The 16,119-nt window shown below is 54.6% G+C and overlaps 2 protein-coding genes across 8 annotated transcripts in view; one reads left to right on the top strand and one right to left on the bottom strand.

Annotated features, from left to right (window-relative positions):
* Positions 1-35: 35 nt before the first annotated feature.
* On the top strand, positions 36-15,884 carry ZNF276 (zinc finger protein 276). Of its 3 annotated transcripts, none has more exons than XM_027118913.1 (11): positions 36-119; positions 5,395-5,698; positions 5,953-5,999; positions 6,092-6,538; positions 7,480-7,558; positions 8,748-8,831; positions 13,460-13,570; positions 13,651-13,726; positions 13,899-14,016; positions 15,165-15,264; positions 15,339-15,884. In XM_027118913.1, exons 2-11 carry the CDS (start codon positions 5,415-5,417, stop codon positions 15,577-15,579), a joined length of 1,587 nt encoding a protein of 528 aa, XP_026974714.1. In that variant the 5' UTR covers positions 36-119; positions 5,395-5,414; the 3' UTR covers positions 15,580-15,884. The 3 variants fall into 3 exon arrangements, with proteins under 3 accessions (XP_026974714.1, XP_026974713.1, XP_026974715.1); XM_027118912.1 differs by lacking the exon at positions 36-119 and adding an exon at positions 153-904; XM_027118914.1 differs by lacking the exons at positions 36-119; positions 15,165-15,264; positions 15,339-15,884 and adding exons at positions 244-904; positions 14,137-14,501.
* Positions 14,446-16,119, bottom strand: part of FANCA (FA complementation group A) — a 51,204-nt gene continuing 49,530 nt past the window's right edge. For 4 of the 5 annotated variants that reach the window (XM_027118898.1, XM_027118900.1, XM_027118902.1 and 1 more), the window contains one exon: positions 15,848-16,019. In XM_027118898.1, coding sequence (XP_026974699.1) covers positions 15,912-16,019 — 108 coding nt within the window. In that variant the 3' untranslated portion in view covers positions 15,848-15,911. Of the gene's footprint in view, positions 14,984-15,847; positions 16,020-16,119 lie in introns of those variants that run through there. The other variant, XM_027118897.1, reaches the window with a different exon arrangement.

Raw genomic sequence — 16,119 nt, 5'->3', positions numbered from 1 at the left:
GGCCACTTCCGGCAGCCCTGCCTCCCGACGCGCGGCGCGCTCCGCTCCTGGAGCCGAAGGGGCGGAGGTGGGGGGGACGGAACTCTCAAATAACCTCCTCCCGCAGTTGCCACGACAGTGTAAGTGCAACTACCGATGCCATCACTCCTTGTCGGTGACAGGTCAACCGCGTACGCCCCCGCCCCTTGCCCTCGTCGTGCCGTGCTGCCCTGCCCTCCTCACTCCGCCCCTCCCCTCCTCAGTCCGCTCCTCCCCTCATTGCCCCGCCCCTCCTCGCTACGCTTCTCCCATCCCCTCCTCCCTTTCCTCGCCACTCCCCTCCCGCTGTCAATCCGTCCAATCCCTGTTTCCTCACCCTCCTCGCCCCCATCACTCGCCCCGCCCCTCCCTCATCGCCCCGCCCCGCTGCCAGTGAGTCCTGCGGAGCCGAACGGCGGAGTCGAACTGAACGAGCGAGCACAGTCCAACCTAGCGGACGAGAGGCTCCGGGCAGAGCAACACCTAGCCCTGCCTCTTGGCCCGGCTAACCGAGCGGGGCCGAGCGGGGCCGAGCGGGGCCGAGCGAGGAGGAACGGGGCGGAGCGCCGGGCCGAGCAGGGCCGGGCGGGGCCGGGCGGAGCCGAGCGGGGCCGAACGGAATCGGACGGGGCGGAGCTCCGGGGCCGAGCTCAAGCCGCCGCCACAGCGATGAAGCGGGACCGGCTCGGGCGCTTCCTGTCGCCCGGGGTGTCCGGGCAGCGCGGGAGCTCCGGTGGCGGCAGCTGTGGCGGCGGCCGGCCCCGGGGCCGCCCGTCCCGCAGCGGTCCCGACGTGGCCGAGGCGGCGGCTTTGGTGGCTGCGCGGCTGGGCTGGGGCCCGACGCGGGCCTGCGCGGACGCGGGCGAGGACGGCGCCGACGAGGCAGGTGGGTCCTGCCGTCCGGGCTCGAGGGGCGGCGGGCGGGGGCCCCTCGTGACCGCTGAGTGCCCCCGCGACCCCCCGCCCCGGCTCCCGGTGACTACCCAGCCCCCCATGAACACCCGTCTCTCCGCGACCACCCGGCCCCCGGGGAGCACCGGCCCGCCGTGACTCCCCGGCCCCCCGAGACCACCCGCTCGCCCCCGCCCCCCGCGACAACCTGGCCCAGGGTGCCTTGGCTCCTCAGAAAGCGGACTAGGCCTCCCCGCCTGGAGGGAGCGAGGCGGTCTCCGCGGCGGACGCCGCAGCTGCGCTGGGTGATGTTTCGCAAGACAGCTGTCCCTTCGGCGCCGACTCTGAGCTCCCTGAGTAATTAGTGCTCAAGTCCTGCCGTCTGTCGGGCAGGCCTGGGTTTCAGTCGTGGTTTTGCCCTGTGCTCTTCGGATAATGGCTTCATCTGGTCTGGGCCTCAGCTTCCTCTTCGTTAAAACAGAACTAAGAGGGTTTAAGAGGGTTAAGTGTAGGAGTGCCGGGGCCCCCTCCTGGCAGGCGGTATGGGCGTTAATATGCACTTTGCCTTCGTGTAATGCCTTTGCCCCCTCGAGAAGGACTTCACGCTTCTCTCATGTAGTCCTCCCCCGGGGCAGAGAGGGAGGTGGCGTCATCTGCACTTGCAGACCGGAGACCCCCGGAGAAGCAGAGCATGGACGTGCTCTTTCAGTTCTGGTCGCAGGAGGGTGATGTGAAGAGGAATGAAGTTTCCAGCTTAGTTTATGAAGTGCCATAGCTGTGGAGGCATTTATTTATTTACTCATACTTTCTTTTTTATTATTATTTGTTGGGGGGGGAATTTTTTGAGGTATAATTGGCACATAACATGATATTGGTTTCAGGTGTACTAGGTAACATCCATCACCACTTGTACTTAGAAGTTGTTTTCCCTTCTAAGTTCTCTTAAGATGAGAACTTTTAGGATCTACTTTTAAGATCTCAGCAATTTTCAAATATACAACGCAGTATTGTGCTGAAGTATCTGTAGTTACCGTACTGTGTAGCACATGCCAGGACTTATAACTGGAAGTCGGTACCTTCTGACCACTTCATGATCTTTCACTCACCACCCCACTCCCCTTCTCTGGCAACCACTAATATGTTTTCTGTAACTGTTAGTTCAGGATTTTTTCTTTCTTTAGATTCTACGTATTAGTAAGATCATATGGTATTCATCTTCCTCCATCTGACTTACTTCACTTGGTGTAATGCCATTAAGGTCCATCCATGTTGTTGGAAATGGCAGAATTTTCTCACCTTTTCGTGGCTGAGTAAATATTCCTTTGTGTATATGTACCACAGTTTCTTTAAACATTTACCCGTTGGTGGACACTTTGGTTGTTCCCATACCTTGGCAGTTATAAATAATGCTGCAGTGAGCACAGGGGTGCATATATCTTTTCAAGTTAGTGTTTTCATTTCCTTAGGATAAACACCCAGCACTGGAATTGCTGGACCGTGTAGTAGTTCTGTTTTTAACTTTCTGAGGAACCTCTATACTGTTTCCATAGTGGCTGCACCAATTTACATTCCCATCAACAGTGCGCAAGGGTTCACTTTTCTCCACACCCTCACCGACACTTGTTATTACTTGACTTTTTGGTGATGGCCATTCTGACAGGTGGGAGTGATATCTCATTGTGGTTTTAATTTGCATTTCTCTGATGATTAGTGATGTTGCGCACCTTTCCACGCACCTGTTGGTTATCTATGCCTTCTTTGGGAAGAGGTCTCTTCAGCTCCTCTGCTCATTTTTAAAATCAGATTATTTGTGCTCTTATTATAGTGTTGTATGAGTTCTTTACATATTTTGATTATTAACCCCTTATCAGATACATGATTGGCAAACTGTTTTTCCTATTCAGTACGTTGCCTTTTCATTTTGTTGGTGGTTTCCTTTGCTGTGCAGAAGCTTTTTAGTTTGACATAGGCCCATTTGTTTATTTTTGCTTTTGTTACCTTTGCTTTTGGTGTCAATCCAAAAAGTCATCTCCAAGACCCATGTCAAGGAGCTTACCTTTATGTTTTCTTCTATGAAGGAGTTTTATGCTTTCAGGTCTTTGAAACCTGTAATACATTTGAGTTTATCTTGAGTATGGTGTAAGGTGGTGGTCTAGTTTCATTGTTTTGCATATGGCTGTCCAGTTTTCCCAACACCATTTTTTTTTTGAATTTTATTTTTTTATACAGCAGGTTCTTATTAGTTATCCATTTTATACATATTAGTGTATATATGTCAATCCCAATCTCCCAGTCCCAGCACCATTTATTGAAGAGACTGTCCTTTCCCCATTGTATGTTCTTGGCTCATTTGTTGTAAACTAACTGGCTCTGTACACATGAATTTATTTCTGGGCTCTCTATTCTGTTTTATTAGCTTACATGTCTATTTTTATGTTAACACTGTACTGTTTTGATTACTGTAGCTTTGTAGTATAGTTTGAAGTCATGCCTCTGTGATCATGCCTCTATATAGTTTGAAATGTTGCCTCCAGCTTTGTTCTTGTTTCTCAGGATTGCTTTGGCTATTCATGGTTTGTTTTTTGTTTTTTTTTTTGGTTCCATATAAATTTTAAGATTGTTGTATTTTTGTGAAAAATACCAGTGGGATTTTGATAGGGGTTGCTTTAAATTTGTAGATGGCTTTGGGGGGTGTAAACATTTTAGCAATATTAATTCTTCCAACCCACGAGCATGGACTGTCTTTATCTGTGTTTTCAGTTTCTTTCTTCAGTGTCTTATAGTTGTCAGTGTACAGGTCTTTCACCTCCTTGGTTAAATTTATTCCTAAGGATTTTATTCTTTTTGACACAATTATAAATGTGGTTGTTTTCTTAATTTTTAATAGTTTGTGAGTATTTAAAAGTCAGCCGATTTTTGTATACTGATTTTATATTCTACAACCTCACTGACTTTGTTTATTCTAACAGTTTTTTTGGTGGGGTCTTACAGAGTTTTCTGTATATAATATCATGTGCAAATAGAGGTTGTTTTACTTCTTTCTTTATGATTTGGGTGGTTTTTATTTTTCTTGTCTAATTGCTCTGGCCAGGACTTCCAGTACTATGTTGAATAAAAATGGTGAGAGTGGGCATCCTTGCTTTGTTCCTGGTCTTAGAGGAAAGCTTTTAGCTCTTCACCATTGAGTATGATGTTAGCTCTGGGCTTGTCATATATGGCTTTTATTATGTTGTGGTACTTTCTGTCTGTACACAATTTATTGAGGTTTTTATCGTGAATGGATGTTGAATTTTGTGAAACATTTCTTCTGCATTTATTGAGATGATTGTATGATTTTTATTTTTTACTTTGTTAATGTGTGTCACATGGATTGGTTTGGGGAGGTTGAGCCAGCCTTGCATCCCTGGAATAAATCCCAACTGATCATCGTGCAGGATCTTTTATTTACTTATTTACTTATTTATTTTATTTATATATTGTTCGGTTGCATCGGGTCTTGGCTGTGGCACACGGGATCTTTCATTGCGATGCGCGGGCTTCTCTCTAGTTGTGGCATGCAGGCTCCAGAGTGCATGGACTCTGTAGTTGTGGCGCGTGGGCTTCAGAGCGTGTGGGCTCTGTAGTTGTGGCGCTGGGCTCAGTAGTTGTGGTGTGCGGGCTTAGTTGCCCCATGGCACGTGGGATCTTAGTTCCCCAACCAGGGATCGAACCCGTGTGCCCTGCATTGGAAGGCGGATTCTTAACCACTGAACCACCAGGGAAGTCTCCACGATCTTTTAAATTAATTGTTGAATTCAGTTTGCTGTTATTTTGTTGAAAATTTTTACGTCTACGTTCATTAGATATATTGGCCTGTAATTTTCTTTTCTTGTTGTGTCCTTGTCTGGTTTTAGTATCAGAGTAATACTGGCCTTGTTGGGCTTCCCTGGTGGCACAGCGGTTAAGAATCTGCCTGCCAAAGCAGGGGACACAGGTTTGAGCCCTGGTCCGGGAAGATCCCACAAGCTGCAGAGCAACTCAGCCCTTGTGCCACAACTACTGAGCCTGTGCTCTAGAGCCTGCAAGCCACAACTACTAAGGCCACGTGTCACAATTTCCGAAGCCCGTGTGCCTAGAGCCCGCGCACCGCAACGGAGAGCCGCCCCCGGCTCGCTGCAACTAGAGAATGCCGCGCACAGCAACAAAGACCCAACAGAGCCAAAAAAAAAACAAACAAAAAACTGGTCTTGTTTTGGAGGCATTTAGAATTCTTTGAAAGGTTTTCTAGCCCAGAAGGCCCTCCACTGGCCATTCTCCCCAAAGGCTGTGTATTCGCCTGGGAGACCGGAGCCAGAGGCCTGCCTTTGGCCCAGACCTGCGCCTGTGTTTAAGGGGCATGTCTGGGTAGGCCCCGCTCCAGGAGCTGGGAGGCTGGCGGAGTGTGGGCCTCACCTCCCCTGGGAGCTGTCTTGCATGCCTGACTTCATGTTTCCTGTGCTTGCCCAGGAACGGCCCGGGCCCTGGCCATGGGGCACTGTCGCCTCTGTCACGGGAAGTTCTCCTCCCGGAGTCTCCGCAGCATCTCTGGCAGGGCGCCTGGGGAGAGCGCAGAAAGACCGGCCCCTGGGGACCGTGTTTTTGTCCGGGACTTCCAGCGCCTCCTGGGGGTGGCCGTCCAGCAGGACCCGGCTCTGTCCCAGTTTGTCTGCAAGAACTGCCACACCCAGTTCTACCAGTGCCACGGCCTCCTCACGTCTTTCCTGCAGAGAGTCAACGTCCCCCCCACGGGCCGCCGGAAGCCTTGTGCAAAGTAGGCGCCCTCCCTCGTTCGCTGGGGGCGTGCAGGAGACCCCACAAGCGGGCCGCATGGGCACAGGGCGGCCCGGGTGGGAGCCTCCGCAAGGGGAGCCCATCATGGCGGGTGAGGCAGATGCTCGTGAGCACCAGTGCGACGGGTGTGTGGGCGGGGGGCCCGGCGGGCGGCCTCGGAGGAGAGGGCTCAGACTGCACGCGGAGCGGCCGGGCCCACTCCTGCTCTCAGTGGGCGGCGCTGCTCCTTTGCAGGGTCGGTGTGCAGCCTCGGACGGGGGCGGAGGAGGGAGCGTGTGTGGGTGAGTGCACCCCCGGGGTGGGGCGCGGGGTGGGCGGGGTGGGAGGTGCGCGTGCTCACCGGCCATGGGCTGGCGTCTCTGCCTCTCCTCAGTGGACCTGATCGCTTCGAGCCCCCAGGGCCTGCGTGGCTTGGTGGGGTGGGTGCACGGACACGCGGCCGGCTGCGGGGCCCTGCCCAGCCTCCAGAGGACCCTGTCCTCCGAGTACTGTGGCATCGTCCGGGCCGTGTGGGGCTGTGACCGAGGGCACGACTACACCATGGACGCCGACTCCAGCTGCGGGGCCCTCTTGCTGGACGGCACCTTGGGCGTCAGGCGGACGTGGGACAAGGATTTGGCCCCAGGGCTCCCCCGGCGTCGGGGGTCCAGCCCCAGCGGGGCTGCCCCTCAGAGCTCCCAGGGCAGAGCGATCGCCGCCGGGGCCGAGACCGAGACGCTGCCCAGCACGGACACAGCCCGGCCTCCTTCAGATGGCGACCCGGTGGGGCCTGGGCCGGGCCCCCCGCCTCAGCCAAGCCTCCCCCAAAGCGGGGCCCCAGGTAGGAGGCGCCTCTGGGCTGTCTGACCAGGATTCCTAGTCCTGGGCCAGGCAGAGCCCTCGACAGGAAGCGTGTGTTGGGGTGGTGGCTGCGGTGTCGTGCGTGGAGGGGCCAGGGTAATGCCGGGGGCCGCCTCACGGCCATCTGACAGCAGAGAGGCCGAGGACCCTGTTCCAGCGCTTTCTGTGACGGCACACTCGTCTGCCCTCCAGGCTTCCTCTAAGCCTGCATGGGCCCAGGGCACAGAGGGTGGAAGAGGACGGGGGCCTCGTGGGGCCCGACGGCGGTTGGTGTCTGAGGCTGTCCTGAGCCAGCTGCAGGTCACTCCCTGGGCCTCAGCCAGCGCCCAGTGGGACCAGTGTGGACAGGCTGCTCTGGGCGGCCCCTCCTTCGGGGTCCGATCCCACGGCACTGTGGGTTGGGCGCAGCTGTTCGCAGACGTCGTGTTCGGAGGGCCAGGCTGGCTTCCGACCGCGTCGCTCGGCCTCCATGTGGGCGCCTGTTGCCGTGTGGGCACCAGGCTGCCCCGTGTGCTGACCCTCAGCCACCGGACGGCTCAGAGTGAGGGCGACGCTGGTGTTGGAGGGGAGAGACTTGTGCTGCACGGTTCTTAGAACTGCTTGCGTTTCTAAACTGTGTGTCTGCAGTACTTGGATAACAGTGATTTTTTTAAATGTCCCAAAACATCCACAAAGTACAAGGCATCCCATCCCAAAGCGGCTGGATCCAAACCCCTGGGGAGGGGCTGGGCTTGCTGGTGTTGCTACTGTTGGCTGGACATGGGGGTGGCCCGGCGCTGGGGCCATCCCCATGTGCGGGATGGGTTGGGAGGTGAGTGACTTGGAGGCAGGGGGACCCCAGGCTCCCCATCGTCCTTGCGGGGAGCACCCCTGGCTGTCTGGGGGTGACGGGTGACTGGAGTCTTGTTCTTTGTTTCTCAGGGCAGTTGGGTGAGAAGCAGGTTCCCTCTCCAACCTCGGATGATCGGGTAAAAGACGAGTTCAGTGACCTTTCTGAGGGGTGAGAGAAGAGCGGGTTTACATAGCCTAAAATTCCTCCTTGGAAACCAAACGCCGCCATCCCGGGGCCGGCAGCCTGGGTCTCGGCCGGCCTCCCCGCTTTCTCTGTTGGGAGGAGGGGAGCGGCGGGGGGTGCTTCTAGGCTTCCGTTCCTGACTGGGGGCTCCTGGGTCCCCGGGGCACCGCAGACCTGATGGAGCTGCAGGGGGCCTGGCCAGGGTGGTATGGAAGTTACTCTGCTCAGATGGTCCTCTGGCTGGTCCTTTGCTGCTGCCGCTTGTCTCGCCCTCCAAGGCCTGAGTTTTGAGCCAACCCCAGACATTACTAGAACAGAAGCCAGCCTCTGGCCTCTATCATGATGTGTTGGTGACGTGGGGGTGGAGGCTTCCTACAGGAGGACAAACCTTCCTGGAAGGGGCACCTGTTTGCTCCTGGGGCCACCCCCCGGGCTCCAAGACCAAACCTTTCGGGATGGAGGCCGCACGCCAGCCAGCCTTCCCACCCTGCCCTGCAAGCTCTGGCTGGACTGCAGATGCACTCTTGTCCAAACAAGTAGGACAGCGTGACTTTGGTGCCAGTGACGGATGACCCAGGTGCTGGAGGAACCCCACCGTGTGTGCCACAAACTCCCCCGGGGTCAGGAGGCCGTGGCTGTTCCGTAGCCACCAGCCAGCCTTGGGCCTTTCTCTGTGGGGAGTGTGGCAGCTGGGCTCTGTCCGCTGCCCAGCAGAGCCTGTGTAGTGACTCACACTTCAGGGTAAAGGTTACAGACGTACAGATGTTTTTTTGGCCTTTGTGACCTTTGAGATGACTGACAGCTGATCTCTCATCCTGGCAGGTGCTCACAGTTATGGGGGTGAGGTGACATTCTAAAAGCCCACTTCCTGAGAAGCCCGCCTCTTGTGAGGGTCTTCACCCCCTGCCTCGGGCCCCAGTAGAGAGGCTCTTTGGGAGATCGGGGTCCTGGTGTCATGATGAGAAGTGTGGCTTACACGGGATCGTCAGCTTGTGACCCTGGCTGGCGTGCCCTTGCTGTTAGGAGATGGGATTGGAGACTTGGGAATTTTAGGCCTTTTGAGGAGAGCTAAGACGTGCAGTGTGGGGATCCACAGGGTGCCTTTAGACAGGAAGTTTCACTGGCTCCGTCACCGGCCCCAGAGCTTTGCTAAAGGTTCTCTCTTCTCTCCTAGAGACTTCCTGAGTGAAGACGAAAATGATAAGAAGCAGAATACCCAGTCTTCAGACGAGTCCTTTGAGCCCTACCCAGAAAAGAAGTAAGGGGGACAGTGGTGCTGTAAGCTCGCGGGATGTGGGAGGTGTCCAGTGGGTGACTGGAGATGTGCGTCTGCCTTGGGGGGCAGCGGGGACTGGACGGAAGCTCGCTGCCCCCGTCTGCCTCGCTCAGCACATGCTTTCTGCTTCTCTGATGGCCTGACCTCCCAAGCTCGGCACAGTGTGGCTTCTGGGTGACCCGGGAGGACCTGCCCAGTTCAGCGCAGGGACCTGGCCTGGCGTCACCCTGGGGGGCAGCAGCCAGCTGTGCGAGGAGCCCTGGGGATGTGACCCCGCCACCCACCCGCGTCTGCTGTCGGCCCCACTTTCCCGGCTCATCATCTGCTCTCGGGTCCGCCTCTGGCTCTGATTGCCACGCCACTTCCTCGTTGAGGCAGCCTGCCCCCTGCTCGGCTTTGTGTCCTCTCTCCATTAGAACACGGGGTCGTGGCAGAGAAGGCCGTTTTCACTTGTGTCACCCTGTGCCCAGGAACACCCCAAACACCTCCAGTTAGTAGATGCCCAGCCTGGGCCTCTGACGTGGAACAAAATCTCAGGAGCACCACACCATCAGCCGGGAAAGCACAAAACAAAACAGAGAAGCAAAAGCATGGCTTCCTTTTCTGCTTTAAGCTCCCGTGTGGGCAGTGTGGGTAGAGAGACAGGAGAGGAGGCGGCTCAGGAGATCCCAGTCAGCGTGTGGGGCTGGCTGAGCCACGAGCCCTCGAGCAGGCCTGAGTGGACACACGCTGCCTGGGGCCAAGGGGGGCGTCAGGCGGGCTAGGTTGGGGAGACCACACCTGCTTCCACGGTGCCGCCCGGGGCTGTGGCAGGAGCCCCCGCTCCCCACCCTGAACTCCACGAACCCACCTCTTACGTCCTGCTGCCCAGCAGGCCTGGGGCCACTGGTGTGGGGACGGGGACACCTGCCGTGTCCCTGGGTTTCCAGGAGGCCCCTGGGAGGGCACACAGACACATGCTGTAGGACAGGACACACAAGGTATGTGTTCAGAGGCCTGTGGGAGGTGGGACTGGGCGGCAGTGGGCTGGCGGAAGCTCTGGGCTCAGCCCTGACGGCCTCAGGTGCCTCAGGTGCCATGATGTGAGTGCCAGCTGACGTCCTAGGATGGGGCCTCTGAGCAGCCGTGGTCCATGTGACCTTGCAGCAGCCGTGCCTGTCGGGGTCCGCAGCCAGGCGGCAGGGGCCAGGGCTCCAGCAGGAAGCGGGAGAGAAGGAGCCTGAGCGGCGATGGGAAGGAAGGGCGCCGGCAGCCCCGAGTTGGGCGCTGTGAGCACGGTCCTCCTGCGTCTGCAGGGACCTCAACACCTCGTCCTTCACGGACTCACCTGAGACACCTGTGGGCTCTCTGAAGCCTCCTGCTCTCAAGAAACGTGTAATCCTCTGCAAGCACTGGTTACGGTTCAGCTCTGACTGGGTGCCCAAGCCACACAGCAGAGGAGGAGGGTGGAGGCCAGGACCGTGGCCAGGCCAGAAGAGCAGTTATTAGACAAAAGGAGAAGCAGCCTGTACAGCTGTTGAGAAGGTTCTTGTTAATGCACTGTTTAAAGAGGAGGACAGCTGTTTATGTTTTTTATTTATTTATTTATTTTTGCTGTGTTGGGTCTTCGTTTCTGTGCGAGGGCTTTCTCTAGTTGTGGCAAGCGGGGACCACTCTTCGTCGCGGTGCGTGGGCCTCTCACTATTGCGGCCTCCCCTGCTGCGGAGCGCAGGCTCAGTAGTTGTGGCTCACGGGCCCAGCCGCTCCGTGGCACGCGGGATCCTCCCAAACCAGGGCTCGAACCCGTGTCCCCTGCATTAGCAGGCAGACTCTCAACCACTGCGCCTCCAGGGAAGCCCTGTTTATGTTTTCAATTGTGGTAAAATATACGTAAGAACATATACTGTTTCACCATTTTTAAAAGTGTACAACTCGGTGGCATTTAAGTGCTTTCACAGTGTTGTGCGACTGTCACCACTATTTCCAAATTTTTACTATCCCAAGTAGAAACTCTGTCCCCATGAAGCAACGACCTCCCCTCTCCTCCCCACAGGCCCTGGCAACTCCTAATCTAGGTATCCATTCTGGGGACTTCATACAAGTGCAATAACGTGTTATGTGTCCTTTTGCTACGGGCTTCTTCCACTTAGAATAATATTTTTGAAATTCATCCATGTTGTGATGTGTCAGTTTGATTCCTTTCTATGACTTGAGTAATATTCTATTGTAAAGGGACTTCCCTGGCAGTCTCGTGGTTAAGACTGCACTCTTCCACTGCAGTGGGCATGGGTTTGATCCCTGGTCGGGGAACTAAGATCCTGCATGTGGCATGGTGTGGTCAAAAAAAAAAAAAAAATTCTATCGTATGGATGGACCACGTTTTGTTGATCCATTCATCTGTCAATTTTGGTTGTTTATACTTTTTTTGGCTATTGTGAATCATGGTATAAAGACTGTTGTAACAAGTATCTGAGACCCTGTTTTCAATTCTTTGGGTCATATGGTACTTTGAACTTTTTGGGGAACTGCCATACAGTTTTCTACAGCAGCTGCACATTCTACATTTCCTACTAACAGTGTACAGGGGTTCTGATTTCTACACATCCTCACCAATATCTGTTATTTTCTGGGTGTGTGTGTGTTTTAATAGTCATCCTAATGGGTGTGAAGTGGTATCTCGTCATTTTGATTGGCATTTCCCTAGTGATGAGTGATGTAGAGCATCTTTTCACATGCTTGTATCTTCTTTGGAGAAATGTCTATTCAAGTCCTTTGCCCACTTTTTAACTGAGTTGTTTGCTTTTTTGCCATTGAGTTGTATATATTCTCCCTTTTTTCACTCTCTTCATAGTGCCCTTTGGTGCACAAAAAATAATTTTGAAGTCCAATTTACCTGCTTTTACTTTTGTTGGCTGTGCTTTTGGTGTCATATTTAAGAGAAACCATTCCCAAATCTAAGGTCCTAGAGGATTTACCCCTAAGAATTTTAGTTTTAGATCTTTGATCCATTTGAGTTAATTTCTACGTAGGGTGTGAGGTAGGGATCCAGCTCCATTCTTTTGTATGTGGATATTCGGTTGTCCCAGCACCTTTTGTTGAAAAGACTGTCCTTTCCCCCGTGAGTGGTCTTGGCACCTTTGTCAAATCAGTTGATTGTACTTGCAAGGGTTTATTTCTGGTCGCCCAATTATTCAGTTGGTCTGTATGTCTGTCTTTTTGCCAGTACCACACAGTTTTGATTATTGTAGCTTTGTAGTAAATTTTGGAATCAGGAAGTTTGAACTCTCCAGCTTTGTTGTCTTTCAAAATTGTGTGGTTATTCAGTGTACCTTGAAATTCTATGTGAAAATTTGTTTTTTTTTGTTGTTGTTGTTTTTGTAAAAAACACCATTGGGATTTTGATAGGGATTGAACGTATAGATTGCTTTGGGGGATAACTTCCATCTTTACAATCCATGGGTATGAGATATCTACTTATTTAGGTCTTTAACTTCTTTCAGCAGCATTTTGCAGTTTTCAGTGTACAAGTCTTTCACCTTGGTTAAGTTTATTCCTAAGTGTCTTATTCTTTTTGATGCTATTAAAAATGAATTGTTTTCTTAATTTCCTTTTTGGACTGTTCATTGTTAGTGTATAGAGATAGAACTGGTTTTTGTGTGTTGATTTTCTACCCTGCAATGTTGCTGAAATTATTTTTCTGTGTGGGTTCTTTAGGGTTTTCTACATATAAGATCATGACATCGTGAAGAGGTAATTTTCTTTCCTTTCTAATTTAGATGCCTTTTTTTTTTTTTTTTTTTTGCCTACTTGCTGTGGCTAGGACTTCCAGTGTTCTGTTGAGAAGTGGTGAAAATGAGCATCTTTGTCTTGTTCTTGCTTGGTCATCACCGCCAACAGCACGTGAGGCCCACCACCCCCTCTCTCTCTGTTCCTGATCTCAGAGGAAAAGCTTCCAGTCTTTGACCACCGAGCATGGTGTCAGCTGTGGGCTTGTTGCTACGGCCCTAGAAGTTTCCTTCTATTCCTGACAGATTTCCTTAAACTCCTGGATCTAGAAAGAAAAGTGTGCATGTATCTTTAAGTCTTTGAAGGACACCACAGGGCGGGGGGAAGTTACTGTGTCTGGCCTGGTCCTCTGGGGCCTGCGAGACTGGCTGAAATGCATGACCCCATGTGTGGAGGACAAGGTCCCCGCTGCCCAGGGGCTGTGGAGTGGGGGACGGCAGTGGGCGCAGAGCTCTCTCCTGGCTGCCCTGAGTCTCCCAGCAGGTTCCAGAAGAGTGGATCCTGATCTTTTCTAGCTTAACGATAGTTTTGTTGAGGGACTGACCCCCGAGTCTCCCCTGCCCCACCTTTTTCCATGCTGTCTCCAAAATTATGGTGTTGATATTTCAGACAGGGAGTGAAAGTTGTCATGAAGGCCCACTCCTGTGTCCCGAGGGGGCAGTGCAGCGCCTCCACCTCCCCGAAGAGCTGTTCTAGCTTTGGCGGCCAAGGGTCAATTTGAGGGCCAGCCAGTCAGCACGGGGACTGAAGCAGGTTAGCCCTGGAGGCCTGAGGAGACCCACCTCCCGCAGTGCATATGCAAACAATCAGAAACATCACTGACTGGTGTCCTCTTTTTCCCCCAGGATCTCTGGTAAGAAGAGTGAAAGCAAAGAAGCCAAGAAGTCAGAAGAACCAAAAATTCGAAAGAAACCTGGGCCCAAGCCGGGCTGGAAGGGCAAGCCGCGCTGTGAGAGGTGAGGGGCCGGGGCCGCGCAGCCCGTCGGGGCCACGCAGCCCGTCGGGGCCGCAGCTCCACGTGTGCTCTGCATTGCAGGGAGGAGCTGCCCACCATCTACAAGTGTCCTCACCAGGGCTGCACGGCCGTGTACCGTGGGGCTGACGGCATGAAGGTGAGGGCCCCGGCCCGTGAGGATGGGGGGGAGGCTGGACAGGCCTGCAGTGCTGGGATCTGTTCCTCTGGGGAGAGGAGGGTGCTGAGCGGGGCCTGTGGGAGGGAGGCACGTGCTGTGACCAGGGGTGTCCGCCAGGCCGAGGCACTCAGGTCCCCAGTCCCTCCCGCAGAAGCACGTCAAGGAGCACCACGAGGAGGTCCGGGAGAGGCCCTGCCCGCACCCCGGCTGCAACAAGGTGTTCATGATCGACCGCTACCTGCAGCGCCACGTCAAGCTCATCCACACAGGTGCGTCCCCCCCACCCGCCCCCGTGGACAGGGCTGCCTCCTGGGAAACCGGCGCCGAAGAATCCTGGTGCCTCTCTGTGGGTTTACTGTCGTGTCTTTTTAAATCACTACTTTAAGAAGATGACGTGTGCTTTTTGGATTACAAGTGACCCGCATCCGTTGTAGAAACTGGGGGAGGAAGCACAGTGAAGACAGTGCCCTGCCCTGGTCATCACCACCACCAGCACGTGAGGCCCAGCGCCCCCTTCTCTCTCTGAACGTGCGTTCATACCTTGGACTCTTACGTGCCTGGTGCGCGTCGTCGCTGCTTCTGCACAGAAGGCAGCTCTCCCAGACCGCACCCCCTTCTAGATAGATTTGTTCCATCTGTGTCTATGCCTAAGAGAGAGTTTTTCTTGTTTTGAACTTTGTAAAAATGAGTTACTTCACTCAGAGTTGACCGTTTAATTGTTGGCGCACATTTACTTGTTGGTTCCACAGCGAAACAGTTTTCCTTGTGTTTTTTTGCTCCAAGTGTTCTTGTCTGTGTCTCTAACAAACACAGTAATTCTCTTGGGTTGGGTCAAGCTGTTCTCAGTCTGGATGCCAGTGGTCGTGACCACAAGCAGTTTTTGTTTTTAACACAAAAGAGGCTAGATGTGTGCTATGGGGACGGTTGCCCCTAGTGAGGGAGGAGCCTGCCTGGGAGGCTGGTTCAGGTACTGGTAGATGAGCAGTGGGACGTGCAGTGACGTGGGGCGGGAAGCGTGTGGCAGCTGCCCCACTGGCACGGCCTGCAGTGGAACCACTGGCGTGGGGCGTGACGGTTCAAGTTCTGTTCAAGAGCGTTAAGATTGCCTTTGCAGTGGGTGCCCCGCAGAGGGCCCAGCGGGGCGGTGGGTCTTAGAGCAGCAGCAGCTGTCATCAGTCATCTATGCAACCTTGCTGATGTGGCTTCCTCTAAAAATTTGTGCTCAAGGAAATCGGCCTAAAGGGCAAGAAAACAGGCTCCAGGTGAAATGTACACAGTAGTTGGAGAGGAAGCTGCAGCCAGGTGACAATTTCAGGCGACCCGGAGGGCTCTGTATCAGAGCTGTGGCACCTGTAAGGCACTTGGGCACCGAGGGGAGGGTGTCAGGGCCTGTGGTCACTGCCTCTCTGGTCCCCAGAGGTGCGGAACTATATCTGTGACGAGTGTGGGCAGACCTTCAAGCAGCGGAAGCACCTCCTGGTCCACCAGATGCGCCACTCAGGAGCCAAGCCCCTGCAGTAAGTGGGGTGGGGGGTTGGGGGGGGGGTTCTCCCACCAGCGGTGCCCTGGCTCACCTGCCCCCGGCCCCCAGGTGCGAAGTCTGCGGGTTCCAGTGCCGGCAGCGGGCATCCCTGAAGTACCACATGACCAAGCACAAGGCCGAGACGGAGCTGGACTTTGCCTGCGACCAGTGTGGCCGGCGGTTCGAGAAGGCTCACAACCTCAACGTGCACATGTCCATGGTGCACCCCCTGACGCAGACCCCGGACAAGGCCCCGGAGCCCCCGCCTGGGCCCGCAGCGGGGCAGGCCGTGAAGGCTGAGCCTACCTGAGGGCACGCCCGCCCCCGAGCTCAGTGGGCAGTGATGGGGGTTCAGGCCTGACGGCACAGCTCTGCACCCCGACGAGCCTCCACCCCGTGTGCTGGGTGGCAGGGGCTCAGCACACAGCTCACGGGGCCTTGTGGCTTCTGCTCTGGGACCGGCAGTTTCTTCTATAAACAGAGTGACTTGGGGCCAGAGGCAGACTTCAAAGAAATGATTCCTCTTCCCCACTAATGCAGTCGAGGTTTGTAACCCACTTTTCAGGGCAACGGAGAGCTCCACGTTAACGCTTGTAATAAATTATTTACCGAGGAGTTGGGCTATGCCCTGCACAGATCCTGTCAGAAGAGTCGGGGCTCCTGGTAGAGGTCAGGGTCCAGCATGGCCTGCTGCCTGCTGAGGAGGGCGGCACGCACTTCCGGGTCACAGTCCGCACTCGCACCCAGCAGCTGCAAGAAAGCCCGTGTGCTGGGCCCATGCTGCTGCCCATGGCCCCCAAACACCCAGGGCCCGGGGAGACGCCAAGTGCTGGACGCTGCATGTTCGTTT

Source organism: Aethalodelphis obliquidens, unplaced genomic scaffold (genome assembly GCF_003676395.1).
Source record: "Aethalodelphis obliquidens isolate GAN/ISIS:26980383/991018 unplaced genomic scaffold, ASM367639v1 scaffold20, whole genome shotgun sequence".
NCBI classification, from domain to species: domain Eukaryota; kingdom Metazoa; phylum Chordata; class Mammalia; order Artiodactyla; family Delphinidae; genus Aethalodelphis; species Aethalodelphis obliquidens.
The sequence above is the reverse complement of the archived record's forward strand: the minus strand, read 5'-3'. Positions and strand labels throughout refer to the sequence as shown.